This window comes from Staurois parvus, unplaced genomic scaffold, assembly GCF_062004578.1.
Source record: "Staurois parvus isolate SC_StPar_1 unplaced genomic scaffold, SC_StPar_1.0 ptg000218l, whole genome shotgun sequence".
NCBI lineage: Eukaryota > Metazoa > Chordata > Amphibia > Anura > Ranidae > Staurois > Staurois parvus.
In genome coordinates, this window is record NW_028318014.1 from 3,229,535 (window position 1) to 3,247,087 (window position 17,553).

The 17,553-nt window shown below is 39.7% G+C and overlaps 1 protein-coding gene across 1 annotated transcript in view; it reads right to left on the bottom strand.

Moving 5' to 3' along the window:
• Positions 1–17,553, bottom strand: part of LOC149460868 (uncharacterized) — a 193,161-nt gene that overhangs the window by 122,498 nt on the left and 53,110 nt on the right. Inside the window, exon 8 of the mRNA XM_089679120.1 lies at positions 13,253–13,375. Within this exon, the coding sequence (XP_089535246.1) occupies positions 13,253–13,375 (123 nt within the window). The remainder of the gene's footprint in view (positions 1–13,252; positions 13,376–17,553) is intronic.

The following is a 17,553-nucleotide window of genomic DNA, read 5'->3' on the forward strand; positions in this document are numbered from 1 at the left end:
TCTCAGCTGTAAAATCCATCTAGCAATAGTCGAATAAGAAGCGGACTGTTCCTTAGATACCTTAAGGAACTACAAACAGAAAGGTTGGACTGTTGTAAAGGAGCTGTAGCAGAGAGATGAACTTGAACAGCATGTAAAACATTTAGACAATGAAAGGAAAACTTATAAAAATGTTTGGAAGTGGGACAGAGGGATAATAAATCAAGGTTCTGGTTAAGGTGAAAGGAAGAAACTACCTCAGGAAGAAACGAGACCCTGGGTTTCAAAACAACCGTGTCTTTGTGAAGGATCTTGCTAGTGGAAAAAAAAATATATTGATAAAAAAATAGAGAACAATGTAAGAAGTGGCTTGTTTCTCTTAGAGGGGAAAGGGTAACTGTTCTAGAAAACAAGCAAAAACTGAAACATGCTGGAAGTCGGAAGGGTTTTACTGGGCTGCCCTTACAGATTTGTTTTTCCAGTGTCCAATCACCCATAGGCAACAGCATAAACCAATGTACCTGAATACTCATCCTGTGTCCTGTAATGAACAATGAAAAAAAAGATAATTTCCTTTTCTCAGTAGAAAATAAAACTTTTTGAAGCACCCATTTTTACACAATCAACAGATTTAACCCCTCAATGCCTGCTTTATACAGTATTTAGTTTCAATGGAATATACTTTCTGGCCAATTGTCGTTTTACCTCCCAGAAGTACTGGCAGCTCTACAGAGACTAGTGACTTTATAGCAGAGATTGGTAGCAGCTACAGTTATATTTGCTTGTTTTCACTGGTGATTTGTAGCTAGGTGTAGCAGAGATGCTGCTTGCTGAAGATTTGTTAGTTCAATTATTATGTTAACATTTAGCACAATAAATGTGAGGATGGGTCCACGCCAAAGCTTCAAACTTATATATATTCACAAGAAAATCAAGCTTTAACCCTAGCATCACTGTAGCCTGTGTATAAACACACATTTGAAAAAAAGCATCCACCCACATTTGCTGACTGTCAAAATATCTTGGAATGTTTAAGTGAATCCCACACTGTTGTATACAGCACTGTTCTAACTGCACCAGCTTTTAAAACTGAAATACTGTATATACTGTATTGCTCTTCAAGTCACAGTGTGCTCACACTTTACTCTGATCTATATGAATTATTAATCTAGATGTCTTCTCTTTCCTTAAGAGTTAACTTACAAATAACTTCAGATCGTTAAGCCCTTCGCACCGACGTCACACAAATATGCGGCCTCACAGAACTGGGCTTTTTTCCGTGGGGCCGCATATTTGCGTACCTATCTTTGTTCTGGAAGCGTGCCGCACAGCACGCTCCCAGCACAAAGACCAGAGTGTCACTAAGACCCCCAGCATCCCGTTCTAACGATCGGGACCCAGGACTCCTGATTCTGGGTCACATGATTGCTGTGATAGCCTCTGATTGGCTATCACAGTGATCAGTCACTGTATAGCCCACCCCCCCCTTGTTTTTTTTTTCTCTATGAATGGAGGAGAGAGATACATTCTATCTCTCTAACTCCTGGCATAGAGAAAAAAATGTTTTTTAAAAAAAAAGATAAATAAATATTAAAAAAGAAAAGAAAAAATACCTAGATCAAGGTTTGATCTAGTTCAGTGCCAGAAGTGTTTGGGTCAAGGTCAGGGTAAAGGTCAAAGTAAAAAGGTCAGGGTCAAAGGTCAGGATTTTTTAAATTGGCATCAGTGTCAGTTAGTGTCAGTGTGTTTTAGGTAAAAAAAAAAAAACAAAAACAAAATGTGCACTATTGTTTCTGGGCTGTACTACGGGTACAAACAACAAATAAAATACACATATATGGTATCGCTGCGACCGTCAAGAGCTGGAAAATTTATTTTGGGTTGTTCATGGTGGTAGGTTATGGTAGTAACAAGAAACACACAGCTACAGTTGCAAGAAAAAGTATGTGAACCCCTTGGGATTACGTGGAGTTTTGCATGAATTGGGCATAAAATGTGCTCTGAACGTCATCTAAGTCACAACAATAGAAGAACACAGTCTGCTGAACATAATACTACACAAACATTAGATGTTGCCATGGTTTAATTGCACATAACATGTAAACATTCACAGTGCAGGGAGGAAAAAGTATGTGAGGCCCTAGCTTAATGACTTCTCCCAGAGCTAATTGGAGCCAGGAGTGAGCCAACCTTGACTCCAATCAGTGTGATGATATTGGATGTGTTGCTGACAGCTGTCCTGCCCTTAAAAAACACACACCTGTTTTGGGTTTACTGGTTTCAAGACGCACTGTCTGCTGTGAACCATGCCTCGCAGAAAAGAGCTCTCAAAAGACCTACGATCAAGAGTTGCCTGTGTTCCATCCCTGGAGATATCCCTCTTGGTGTCTGTGGGTCATCCACACAGTGAGTTGACCCAGTGGGTCTTAATTGGGAGGTGAGGAGCCATCTTGGTCACGTGTGGATTTGTCTATACAACATGTGGCACTGTGATCACCCCACATAGCTTGCTGTGCCTTTTGGTCACCTTATGCGGAAGTTCTTCGCCATGGACTTTCATATATTAATTATAGTTTGATTTATGTACACATACACTGTATCACTACTGTAAGTATTTATGTGTGTGTATTTATGACACCATTAGTCACCTTTGCACCATTTTATATATTGCAATGTGTTAACCTGTCCTCAACTAGTAGTTAATATCAGCGCTCCACTATTTATATGTATTACTCTGGTTCTATTGAATTTACCTTGTGGTGAAGGTGAGTGTGAGCAGCTTATTATTAGGCTATCCATCCCCAGCGCAGGAGGCTTTTTTCATTTACGATCAAGAATTGTTGACTTGCATGAAGCTGGAAAGGGTTACAAAAGTATCTCCAAAAGCCTTGATGTTCATGTGTCCACGGTAAGACAGACTGTCTACAAATGGAGAAAGTTTAGCACTGTTGCTACTCTCCCTAGGCGTGGTCATCCTGTAAAAATGACTGCAAGAGCACAGCGCAGAATGCTGCATGAGGTAAAGAAGAATCCCAGAGTGTCAGCTAAAGACCTACAGAAATCTCTGGCACATGCTAACATTTTTGTTAACACATCTACAATAAAGAAAACATTAAACAAGAATGGAGTACATGAGAAGACACCACGGAGGAAGCCATTGCTGTCCAAAAAGAATATTGCAGCACGTTTGAAGTTTGCAAAAGAGCACCTGGATGTTCCACAGCACTACTGGCAAAATATACTGTGGACAGATGAAACCAAGATTGAGTTGTTTGGGAAGAACACACAACACTATGTGTGGAGAAAAAAAGGCACAGCACACCAACATCAAAACCTCATCCCCACTGTAAAACATGGCGGAGGGAGCATCATGGTTTGGGGCTGCTTTGCTGCCTCAGGGCCTGGATGGATTGTTGTCATTGATGGGAAAATGAATTCCAGAGTTTATCAAGACATTTTGCAGGAAAACGTACGACCATCTGTCCGCCAACTGAAGCTCCGCAGAGGATGGGTGATGCAACAGGACAATGACCCAAAGCATACAAGTAATTCAACAAAACAATGGCTGCAACAGCACAGAATACGCCTTCTGGAGTGGCCCAGTCAGAGTCCTGATCTCAACCCGATTGAATGCTGTGGCATGTCCTTAAGAGAGCGATTCACACCAGACATCCCAAGAATATTGCTACACTGAAACAGTTTTGTGAAGAGGAGTGGTCCAAAATTACTCCAGATCGTTGTGCAGGTCTGATCTGCAACTACAGGAAACGTTTGCTTGAGGTTATTGCTGCCAAAGGAGGGTCAACCAGTTATTAAGTCCAAAGGTTCACATACTTTTTCCTCCCTGCACTGTGATAGTTTACATGTTATGTGCAATTAAACCATGGCAACATCTAATGTTTGTGTAGTATTATGTTCAGCAGACTGTGTTCTTCTATTGTTGTGACTTAGATGACGTTCAGAGCACATTTTATGCCCAATTCATGCAAAACTCCACGTAACCCCAAGGGGTTCACATACTTTTTCTTGCAACTGTAAATTAAAAAAATTTTTTTTTTTTTTACTATTTTGGGTCAATTTTCCTTTGATTAAAAAAAAAAAAAAAAAATCAGGAGATATCCATTACCATTTACCACCAAATGAAAGCCCAATTTGTCCTGAAAAAAACAAGGTATAATTCACCTGGATGTACAAAGTAGTTGTGATGATATGTACGGTTTTACTAACACATGTCAACGTTGCAAAATGGTGCTTAGGTATTAAGATTTGTTTTACCCTTAGGTAAAACCCTTAGGGGTTAAATTACATGCTTTAATGATTTCTATATGAGATTTTATTTAATGCCATCTTGAAAAATGTATTATTTTTCTCTTTATGCATGAAAAAAAATGTTTTAACTGATGGATTATACATGTATGTTTCATTAAATTCTGTTATCAACATCTATCGGTAAACTATAAATGTCCAAACATTTTACATTTGAAAGCCCAGCTAATATACTTTCAGATATTAGTCTCCATGCACACTGGGAGTTTTAATAACACTGGTAACATTAGCTAGTAAAATCACTTTAAAAACGTGAGTTTTCCAGCTTTTTTTTAGTGTTTTTGCATTAGCGTTTAGCGGCATTTTTGCATTAGTGTTTAGCCGCGTTTTTCTGCGTTTGCATTTTTTAGCATTTTTTTCACCAACAAAAATATTTTTTTGGTCAAAAAAGTCCAAAAACGCCAGTTTGCTGCATTTTACCACGTTTTTCAGTGTTACAGCGAAAAAAACTCCTCTAGGAATCCATTAGTCCTGGGGTTTTTTTTTTTTTCAGCCAAAAAACATCCCTGCCAAAAAACGTTGATTACAGTCTATGTGTGCATGGACACATAAGATAACTGGCTGTAGGAAAAAACGTCAAAAGCCAAAAACAGCAGCTGTAAAAACGTCCAGTGTGCATGAGGACTTAACTGTTAATTTTCTACTTATAACTTCACTTCAAAGGTTAGTCTACACAAGACTATTATATCATTTATGTAGGAAGGCTAAAGAGCCGGACTACCCACTGGCTTCTCATGGAATCTACAGGCATTATTAGGAACCACCCACCTCAGGAGTTTTCATCCAGCTACATTTACTTTTTGCATTGTATTGATTTTGAATTGTATGACTCTATGCAGGTTAGACAAATTGCCAAACATTTCTTTTAAATGTTTAATAAAATTTGCAATTTTCCAATTGGCGTGATTTTGAAATAATTTTCTTATTATGTTATTTTAACATAGATTGTTTAATAAGGGCATTTGTTTTAGAGCTGAAACATCATGAAGAGTGGAGTGTGAAGTTACAGTAAAAGCCTAATTAAAGCAATTTTTATTACTGTTGTGCATTCAGGCTGCATAAAAAGTAAAGAATATGTTTTTTTAAGCCTGGTAAAAGTGCTTTAGAACTATATCAGCTTCCCTGTGCAGGTAACATGCCGGAGACCCAGAGGGCCACTCTCAAATATAGCATAGCAGTCCAAATGTCCAGCAGTTCCACATGCCACAAGCACAGCGCACTAATCAACAATGCTCAAGCAGCCTGAGAAATGTTCTTGAACACAGTGCAGTGGGGACGTGTCACACTAATGGAGATTCACACTGCTGTGTTCTGTATGAAAACAGTGGTCTGGATCTCCAGGATAATATCAACACAGGGCAACAGGTCTAGAGTGTAAAAAAGAAAAAAAAAAACACTTTTTTTATGCCACTTAGCTGCATAACAGTAATATAAAAAATGCCAAACTTGAATATGGGAGGAAACGTATGCTACTTGGGACCCTTTGCCTTTCAGAATTTCATCAGATACCTCATCTCAACTATCTATATACACTCACTGGCCACTATTAGGTACACCTTGCTAGTGCCAAGAAAATACTCCCCACATCATTACACCACCACCTCTAGCCTGAACCGTTGATACAAGGCAGGGTGGATCCATGCTTTCATGCTGTTTACACCAAATTCTGACCCTCCCATCTGAATGTCACAGCAACCAGTCTAGCCCATTCTCCTCTGACATCGAGAAGACATTTTCGTCCACACAATTGCCGACAATGGAAATTTTCTCTTTTTCGGACCCTTCTCTGTAAGCCCTAGAAATGGTTATGAGTGAAAATCCCAGAAGATCAGCAGTTTTTGAAATACTCAGACCAGCCTGTTTGGCACCAACTACCATGCCATTTTCAAAGTCACTTAAATCCCCTTTCTTCTCCATTCTGATGCTCAGTTTGAACTTCAGCAAGTCATCTTCACCACGTCTAGACGCCTAAATGTGTTGAGTTGCTGCCATGTGAATAGCTCATTAGCAATTTGTGTTACCAAGTAATTATTGAGCATGTATTCCTAATAAAATGGCCAGTGTGTGTATGTTCTACAAACAAGCCTCTAATAGAGGTGCAACATGTAGGGAATAGGGTAGCACTTTAATGGATGACAAGTGGCCTAACTCGTTTCTTGAGGCCCTAAATTGCCAGAACCGTACAAATACCCCCCAAATGACACCTTTTTGACCACCTGTATATTCATTAAATATATTCATCAAATAAACTGCTAAGGACTTCAATGTGACACAATGGGGTTGATATACTAAAACCGGAGAGTTTTACTGGTGCAACATTGCATATAAACCAATCAGCTTCCAGGTTTTATTGCCAAAGCTTAATGTAACAAGGTGAAGTTAGAAGCTGACTAGCTATTGTGCACAGCTGCACTAGATTCTGAGTGCACCAACTTTAGTAAATCCCCCATTCCTGCGATACAATCTTAGTGGACAAATGTACACTGCATAAATTGTCAATGTTCCCAGTAAGGCATTGGATAACTTGCCTTCTCATTATCTACTACACCACACATCACTACCCCAGAAAGTCTGGTTGAAATCCTTAGCCAGGCACAAAATCAACGCAGGTAGGATATCCATCCCATTCCGCTAGCAAATGACCCAAGCCCCCACACTGAAGGCCTAGTTCATAAAACTGGACAAAGTGGCAGATATGAAAGAGTTATTCATATAACCCAGACAGACAGACATAGTAAACAAATAGACTTCAACATGGGTTTGCTGGTTATATTCTAGAACAACTCCAGAATATAAATGTATAATGATCTTCACAATGTGATGAGTGTTCAGAATGGCATTATTACACCCCACTTAGGCCTCGTTCACACAGGCGTACTTAGGAGGATACCAATGTGAGAGCTGTGTTTTGCCTGCATGGGACGCAGTGGCTGCATGGACACAGTTGCTATTCCTAACTGACATCTGTGTGAGTGCAGGTGCATGTCCTCAAACTCACACTATCTGCATTTGGGAAAATGCACTCACACAAAAGTCAAATTGGCAATGGCGGCTGTGTCTGTGCAGCCGCTGCATCCCAATTGACATGAATGAGACTGCTTACACATGGATGCACGGAGTGCAGGTAAATACGCTTGTGTGCCTTAGATTACACTACATTGCTTCATCTCCCTTCTCATGCCCATACTACATAGGAAACTTCAGAGGACCATAGCTCAAGATGGGAAATGCAGATGTCCTGGGTGGGGACTGGGACATAGAAGCAACAGTGACCTACTGTTGTCAATTGAATTTTGTGAGGAGGAAATGGGAGGAGATGCCAACCCAGGCTGTGTGTGTTGCTGGGAGGCACTGAGAGAAGAGGAGTGGAGAGAACCAGCTGGGAACTCCAGAATAGCAGGAGAGGGGCCCCCCTATGCAATACCATTGCACAGAGCAAGTAATGCAGGCCACAGATGGGTCGAAAATCGGCCGATTTTTCGGCCGAAAATAAAATCGGCCGATTTTCGGATCGTAAGTGGGCGATTTGGTCGGCCGATTTTCGGTATTTTGGCCGTTTTTTTTTCCGGTAAAGTTGGAAAAAAATCGGCCGATTTTGCCGATCGGCCGATTTTACCGATAAAAAAACTGCGCATGAGCAGTGACCTGCAAGAGGAAGACAAAAAGAAGAAAAAGAAGAGGAGGAAGAAGAAGAAGAGGAAGAAGAGGATGAGGATGAAGAAGAAGAGGATGAGGATGAAGAAGAAGAGGATGAGGATGAAGAAGAAGAAGAGGATGAGGATGAAGAAGAAGAAGAGGATGAAGAAGAAGAAGAGGATGAGGATGATGATGAAGAAGAGGATGAGGATGAAGAAGAGGATGAGGATGAAGAAGAAGAAGAAGAAGAAGAAGAAGAGGATGATGAAGAAGAAGAAGAGGATGAGGATGATGAAGAAGAAGAAGAAGAAGAAGAAGAAGAAGAAGAAGAAGAAGAAGAGGATGAGGATGAGGAAGAAGAAGATGAGGATGAGGATGAAGAAGAAGAAGAAGAGGATGAGGATGAAGAAGAGGAAGAGGAAGAAGAAGAGGATGAAGAAGAAGAGGATGAGGATGAAGAAGAAGAGGACGAGGATGATGAAGAAGAAGAAGAAGAAGAGGATGATGAAGAAGAAGAGGATGATGATGATGAAGAAGAAGAGGATGATGATGATGAAGAAGAAGAGGATGATGATGATGAAGAAGAAGAGGATGAGGATGAAGAAGAGGATGAGGATGAAAAAGAAGAAGAAGAAGAGGATGAGGATGAAGAAGAAGAGGATGAAGAAGAAGAAGAGGAAGAAGAAGATGATGAAGAAGAGGATGAGGATGAAGAAGAAGAGGATGAGGATAAAGAAGAAGAAGAGGATGATGAAGAAGAAGAGGATGATGATGATGATGAAGAAGAAGAGGATGAGGATGAAGAAGAGGATGAGGATGAAAAAGAAGAAGAAGAGGATGAGGATGAAGAAGAAGAAGAGGATGAAGAAGAAGATGAGGATGAGGATGAAGAAGAGGATGAGGATGAAGAAGAAGAAGAGGATGAAGAAGAAGAAGAGGATGAGGATGAAGAAGAAGAAGAGGAAGAAGAAGAGGATGAAGAAGAAGAGGATGAGGATGATGAAGAAGAAGAAGAAGAAGAAGAGGATGATGAAGAAGAAGAGGATGATGATGATGAAGAAGAAGAGGATGAGGATGAAGAAGAGGATGAGGATGAAAAAGAAGAAGAAGAAGAGGATGAGGATGAAGAAGAAGAGGATGAGGAAGAAGAGGATGAGGATGAAGAAGAGGATGAGGATGAAGAAGAGGATGAGGAAGAGGATGAGGATGAAGAAGAAGAGGATGAGGATGAAGAAGAAGAAGAGGATGAGGATGAAGAAGAAGAAGAAGAGGATGAGGATGAGGATGAAGAAGAAGAAGAAGTAGGATGAAAATAAGAATAATTCCAGTCCAGCAAAAAGTGTCTCTGCAGAGAGCTCCGCTATTTCTGACAGTTCTCTGACAGTTCCTTGACATTTACAGCGGTTGAAACATTGTATCTATTTGTTTCCGAATAAAAACATCTGTATCCTAAATGGAAATAAATAGATACAATGTTTCAACCGCTGTAAATGTCAAGGAACTGTCAGAGAACTGTCAGAAATAGCAGAGCTCTCTTCAGGGACACTTTTTGCTGGCTGTAGAAGGGATGAAAATCGGCCGATTTTTTTTACCATTGATGGCAACGTCGGCCGCTTGAACGACCGAATTTTCGTTTTTTAAAAGAAAAATCTGCCGTTTTTCTCCCCATCTATGGCCTGCATAAGTATAACATGTTGGGGTTTTTTTTAAACATTAAAAAAACAAAAAAAAAAAAAACAAAAAGAAGGTTTTACAACCACTTTAAATCTGGAATGTAAATAACATCATGAAGCAGACTAATTGAGTGTAAAAGACTCCTAGGAGACAAGGAACTTTAAGACAAGAGAAGTAAGAAAAACCCAAGGAAACAAATATTCAATGAAAACCGTGAAACAGTAAAAAGAAACATGTCCAGATATCGCTATATCATATTATACATATGGTCATCTTACATCATATTCATTTGTTTTATCCAAATTGGCGTTGTTTTTACTTTTTTGCTTTTTTTAATACATATATCAATAAATATGCTTTTTTTTGGGTCTGGGTTTTGGATTCTTATTTTAGCTTATTAAATCCAAAAGCAAATATTTATTATATTGCAGCTTACCAATTCTTAGTTGTGATTGCTGCATTAATTGTCCTTCTTATGCCCCGTACACACTATAAAAATTTTGTATGAACATTTTCGTACGAGGACCGATCGTCCGATAATCGGATCGTTAGTACACAGCCTTCGAGAGCCGATCACGACAATTTGTGCGACAATATCTGAAGAGACAAGCGCAAAAAAAGTTTTCCGTACGATACCAGATTGTACGATTTTTGTGTAATCAGTACAGTAGTCATCCGAAAATACAATACAAATACATGACATCACTTTCAAAATTCTTTTCTTTCATAGGAGAATTTTCATATCTTTAATAACCTTTTTACTTTCGATGTGAGACTAGCAGATGAAAAAAAAAAAAAACGGGCAATCGTTTGTCCGATATTCTCATTGTGTGTACGGGGCTTTAAGCTTTCTTTTCATTATTTCCACCTGGTGATCTGGCCAGGAAGTCTTTTGTTTTTTAAAAGAACAAGCTCTCTCTTTTAGATGTAGCAGTTAGAAAGGTGAGACAAACCATATACCACTCACAGGGGTGCTTACAATGATCAGCCAGCTTTTATTTATTTGTGTAAAACCTTTATCCCAAAACGAAAAAAAAACAAAAAAAAACAGTTGCTTCACCTGCTTATAAAGTGTTAGCTGGAAATCTTTCAATTTGTTAGAATATCTAAATCTGCCAGTACATCTAGCACTCCCCTCCCCCCAGATCAACAATGCTGCTGCTCAAAGGTGCCCCTGTGCTCCTTCATCCAGAGTGGGGGCACTGTAATACAGGAGGTGTGTTCCTGACCAGATCACCAGGAGAAAACAGAGGGAGAAAATACTTAAAAAACAAAAAAACAATAATGCAGTCACCACATTGGTAAGCAGAAATATATTACATTTTTTTTCTTTTGGGTTTAATATCACTTTAACCTTGTGTTCCAGTTGAGTATGTTTTTATCAGTTATGGATTATCACTCTTTTCCACTGCCCACACATTGGGATTGATTTTTTTTTTTAATTGGGAGCATGCAAAATCTGGTGCAGCTGTGCATAATAGCCAATCAACTTCTAACTTCAGCTTGTTACATTAAGCTGTGAGAAAAAAAATACATGGAAGCCGACTCTTTTAATGGCAAGCTGCACCAAATTTTGCACTCTCCAGCTTTAGTAAATCAACCCCATTGTGTCACATTGAAGTTCTTAGCAGTTTTATTTGATGAGTATATTTAATTCATATAAAGGTGTTCAAAAAGGGGTCACTTGGGGGTATTTGTACTGTTCTGGCATATGAGTAAGGCCATCAGTGCATCAGGATTAATCGATTTTCAAATATATATTTACCATAAATTGTAGACTCTATACCTTTCACGCAGACTAAATAATATACACTGATTTGGGTCATTTGTACCAAAGAAATGTTGCAGAATAGATTTTGGCCTAAATTTATTTGGAAAATTTTATAACTGGAACTGTGTTTTTTCAATTTTTTTTTCACTGACATAGTGAAAACAAAAAAAAAACCCAGTGGTGATTAAATACCATAAAGAAAGCTCTATCTGTCTCAAAAGAATGCTAAAAATTTCATTTGAGTACAGTGTTGCATGACGGCGTAATTGTCATTCAAAACGTGACAGCTTTAAAATCTGAAAAATGGCCTGGGAAGGAGTAAAAGTGTCTGGTATTGAAAAGGTTAAATAGTTCATTTGGGCCAAGGTGGCCCAACAAACTATTTACTTTACTAATCAATGCAGCTGCTGTCAGCACTGAGGAAACTGTATGTATCATCAGCGGTTTTCCAGCAGTGGTACAGGGACTTCCTGTCAGGCTGAGCATTGCTCAGCCATTTAAGAGAAGTCTTCTATTTTTATGAATGAATAAAAGGCTTCCTCTGACTGGCTAAGGTGGGTAAAGCCATTCAGATGAAGCTTTGTATTCATTCATAAAAAAGAAGACTTCCTGTGAATGGCTGAGCAGCGCTCAACCCAACTTGATTTTGTTCCAGAACAGGAAGTCTCAGTACCACTGCTGGAATACAGCACTGTTTACTGTATGTAGCTGATGCTACAGTTTAACCACTTGCCCTCCAGAGGATTTACACTCCTTCCCGACCAGGTAATTTTTTGCAATATGGCGTTGTGTTACTTTAACTGACAATTCAGCGGTCATGCAACTCTGTACATAAATGAAATTTATGTCCTTTTTTTCCCACAAATATAGCTTTCTTTTGGTGGTATTTGTTCACCTCTGCATTTTTTATTTTTTGCGCTATATTGTTGAAATAAAAAACAATATTTTTGACTTTCTGCTATAAAACTCATCCAGTAAAAAAATTTACAAAATCAAATTTCTTCATAAATTTAAGCCAAAATGTATTTTGCTACAGGTCTTTGCAAAAAAAAAAAATCCCAATATATGTAAATTGGTTTATGTGAAAGTTATAGCGTACACAAATGGCGGTATATATACTGGAATTTTGTTTGTTATACTAGTACTGATGGGGATCAGAGACTTATAGAGAGACTGCGGCGGGTATTCTGACACTGGGTGGGAACTGACTAACCGCCACTGACATCCCAATGACACTAATACAGTGATCAGTGCTAACAAAAATCACTGACACTATACTAAGGACACTGGGCAGAAAGAGGTTAACATCTGAGGGTTAACTGTGTGCTGTTTTACATTATGTGCTGTGTTTTACTAGGGAGATATGCTGCTTTGTATTTCTCTGCTGTGCAAAATACAAAGCAGCATGTCCTTGCTGGCAGGAGGCTGTTTACGCACAGGTCTCTCCTTTGTCAGCCTTACACGGCAATCGCCAGGTGCCGGCGGGGAATCTGTGGCCGGGACCCAGGGATTGACATCCGTAGCCACGAATGGCGGCGTGCACGCTCCCTACCCAGAAATGCAAATCACATATATATATGGCCTGATGCCTTTGGACTAATAGCAGAAGGGGGGCTTATATAAATAAACCCCCAATAATTGCCATTGTACTTGCGTAGGATGGGTCCATTAAGGTATAAACTAATACTGACCTCTAGACAGGTTATACCAAATGTACACTGCATTGCTAATTTTGATCACTTTATATCAAGTCATAATTTTGGATATACTTTTAATTTTGTAGGGAATTTGGATTCTGTCCCCAATTCTTTTCTCATGGGTTTCAAGTTAACAAAAAATAAATAAAAACTGATTTATAAAACGTACCACATAAAGAAGGTTAAGATTATCAACTTTTCCATAACAGAGATCCAAAAGAGTCACTGGGCTTTTTGCTGCTTGCCTTCCAGACGTTATCCATGGCAGTGCAAGGCTCTCCACGTTTGTTGCCTAGCAGAACAAAAAAAAGGTTTTAATATTCTTTGTACAATCATGAAAAATGCCTTATATAAAGCCCACGGTATAAAAGTTGCTTATTTACAGGCTATTATTTTCAGACATGTTAAGTAAGTTAACACTATGTACATGTGTCTGTAAATCTAAAAATAAAAGCATTATTGAACAGAATGTTCAATATCAGTACATATCAGTGTTATAATGTATTTTATCAAGGAAATCTTATATACCATCTTCTATTTTTTGGACAAACAATCCAGCAGGTGAGAGATACAAAGTGACTAAATGAATCGTAATGCAAAATGTCCAGGACCCTGCCTGCCATGTGCTCTTTTTATACTCTTAAAGTGTTACTAAACCCAGGACCCTGCATTCACTATATCTGGTCTCTCACAGTTCACACAACATGGAAATGCAATTATTTTAGTAAATATAAACTACTAAATACCTTTTCTCATCAGCAGTATACAGCAGTCTTCTGACTACTATCAATGTCCAGCTGAGCACTGGTTAAAAGCTTGTAGGAGGAGTACACACCAAACTGAACATGTGCAGAGTGACTCCACATACTATGTCTTATAAGGAGATAGGAGGGGAACACTAGAAGAAGGGGAGGATCAGAGAAGACAGTATCAAACAGCCTTTTTACAAAATGTAGAGGATTAACCCCTTAGGTTCCACAGTGAGTATAACAAGCATGTTTTACTGCATATACAGACTGATTTTACGGTTGTGGGTTTATTAACACTTTTGGTATTAGTAATACCAAATGATTAAGCACTTAAACTCCACCAAATAAAACATGCTGTACAAAAATGAAAATCATGCCAACTAATTTTAAAATAAATTATATATAACAAATTATTGTAAAGATATTTCTTTATTAAATTATTGTGAACGCTTTGCACCTTGTTTTATACAAACAAATCCTACTTAAAGCCTAAATTTAGTCAAAATTAGTTTTTGCTTTTTAAATCAGAACAAGGGATGTTACTAACAATCAATGAGAAATGTCCCTTGTGCTGTTGGCTGAAGTTTTAGTTTAAATCCTTTGTCCTCCGATTCCACCCCCACATTACTCACAACCTTCACAGAAATAATCTTCTAGTACTGCGGGAGTTAAAAATGAGCCGAAGGACCCATTGTATGCACTCTTCAAGATCACAGACTATGCCTGTCCTTTCGGACCTCCCTCCTCTATACAGAGAGGCTGCACTATAGCTTCCATGAATAAAATGCTATCTAGGAATAGATGCGGTGGACTGTAACTCAAAGATCGCCTTTTATTCCTGAAAGCTATAGTACAGTTAACAGAGATGGTAAACCTCAGAGAATGCCTTAACTGAACTAAAATGTTTTAAAATTCTAATTCTTCAATTAATACAATCAGAAATACAATTTTTTTATAAACTTTTAAGTTTCATTGTCAGGCTGCAAGTGGAGCCATACACACCTTTATACACATTTATCAGATTACCCTTAAATGCATTACTAAAAAGGAGTATTTAAAAAAGGCTTATAGCTCAGGAAGTGTGATTTATCCACATCCCACCTCCCTTCCTAAAATCTGTTTGTGCAGCCATAAAACTTTCAATAAGAGAGAAAGAGTCTGAAAGCAAAGCAGCTTTTGCATCTTTAGAAATCCTATAGTACATCTTATATCATGAATGTACCCTGCAATAAATGTTAATTTATTAAATATTGAGTAGAAAAAGTAAAAAAGACATAAAACATCAAATTAAAAACAGAAAAACGTAAAAAAAAAGAAAAAGAAAAACACATAAAATAGATGGATCCAAAGTGTTTAGAGTTTACCTATATTGTAATATATATATATATATATATATATATATATATATATATATATCGTATTTTCCGGCGTATAAGACGACCCTCTACTTTTCTTGTTAAAATATAGGGTTTGAGCTATACTCGCCGTATAAGACTACCCCTCTTCCAACGCACACCAAATAAAAAAACATCAGATTTGATTTCAATATGGTATGCTATTTCAGTATGGTATTCCAATGATGGGGTGCTATTCCTCCCACTGACACCAATGATGAGGCACTACTCCTCCCACTGACACCAATGATGGGGCACTATTCCTCCCACTGACACCAATGATAAGGCACTACTCCTCCCACTGACACCAATGATGGGGCACTATTCCTCCCACTGATACCAATGATGGGACACTATTCCTCCCACTGACACCAATGATGGTGCCCCATCATTAGTGTCAGTGTGTGAGGAATAGTGCCCCATCATTAGTCAGTGGGAGGAATAGTGCCCCATCATTGGTGTCAGTGGGAAGAATCGTGCCCCATCATTGGTGTCAGTGGGAGGAATAGTGTCCCATCATTAGTGTCAGTGGGAGGAATAGTGTCCCATCATTGGTGTCAGTGGGAGGAATAGTGTCCCATCATTGGTGTCAGTGGGAGGAATAGCACCCCATCATTGGTATCAGTGGGAGGAATAGCACCCCATCATTGGTATCAGTGGGAGGAATAGCACCCCATCATTGGTGTCAGTGGGAGGAATAGCACCCCATCATTGGTGTCAGTGGGAGGAATAGTGCCCCATCATTGGTGTCAGTGGGAGGAATTGCGCCCCATCATTGGTGTCAGTGGGAGGAATTGCGCCCCATCATTGGTATCAGTGGGGAGAATAGTGCCCCATCATTGGTGTCAGTGGGGAGAATAGTGCCCCATCATTGGTGTCAGTGGGGAGGAGGAATAGTGCCCCATCATTGGTATCAGTGGGGAGAATAGTGCCCCATCGTTGGTGTCAGTGGGGAGGAGGAATAGTGCCCCATCATTGGTATCAGTGGGGAGAACAGTGCATCATTGGTGTCAGTGGGGGAGGAACAGTGCCTCATCGTTGGTGTCAGTGGGGGAGGAACAGTGCCTCATCGTTGGTGTCAGTGGGGAGGAGGAACAGTGCCTCATCGTTGGTGTCAGTGGGGAGGAGGAACAGTGCCTCATCGTTGGTGTCAGTGGGGAGGAGGAACAGTGCCTCATCGTTGGTGTCAGTGGGAGAGGAACAGTGCCTCATCGTTGGTGTCAGTGTGGAGGAGGAATAGTGCCCCATCGTTAGTGTCAGTGGGGGGAGAGAAGCGGCTGCTCCTTCTTCCAGTGCGGCCGCTCGATTTTCGCGGGGCCGCTCGGCTCCGCCTCCTCGTCGGTGATTGGTCGCCTGTGTGCCTTTCCAGTGCTGGCGCCCAATCACCGGTGAGGAGGCGGAGCCGAGCGAGTGTGACCATCGAGCGGCCGAACTGAAAGAAGGAGCAGCCACGCTTCCTGGACCGGATCGTCGTTGGACCGGAGCCAGGTAAGGTACAGCAGCCCCTCTGCCCACCCCTGTACTTGGTGTCCGTTGGAGGAGGAGGGGGGGCGGCGCCGCACCGCCCCTCGAAAAAGTGCCGCCCTGACACCGGCTCGCATCGGCGTATAAGACGACCCCCGACTTTTCAGAAGATTTTCAGGGGTTGAAAAGTCGTCTTATACGCCGGAAAATACGGTATATATATATATATATATATTTTAGCCAAACATGATCAAGTAACACTTAAATACAGAAAGGAACAGAAATGCCACATGTAGCCCTGAACCACCAGCTCTGCATTGCTGGGATATTTTTACGGTTTTACCTACATAAAAAGTTGTGGATTCCAAGCAAAATAATTTGGATTAACTATATACCTGGGTGGAAATGGCTAGATCTGGAAAACAACAGAGACCCATGTTTGGAGTTTTAAAATGTTTTGGTACTGTAAGATGAAGCATTAACATTTTAAAGAAATTAAATTATGTTTTTCTATAGTTACCTAATACACATTTGGCTGCTGATTTTAGTTACTGTATGCATTCCTTATATCACAGTTCAAAAAATGTAGATGGGAGTTTTGGAACTTTGGCTTATCTCCAATGTATCCTTGTAACGGTAAAGTTCCCTGGTATAGCAATGGGCCAACAGTACACTGTCCAGGAAAATTAGCTTTACTTCCAAAATACTAACCTCCTAAACTAAACACTGAGAGGAAAAAATCCTACAAGACCTTTTAAATTTTAGCATCTCAGTGCATAGAAGGTAATAAAACAAAGTTCACTAGTCAGTATCAGAATTACGCACTTGGAATTGTTCAATAATGAACAATGTTTACTTTCACT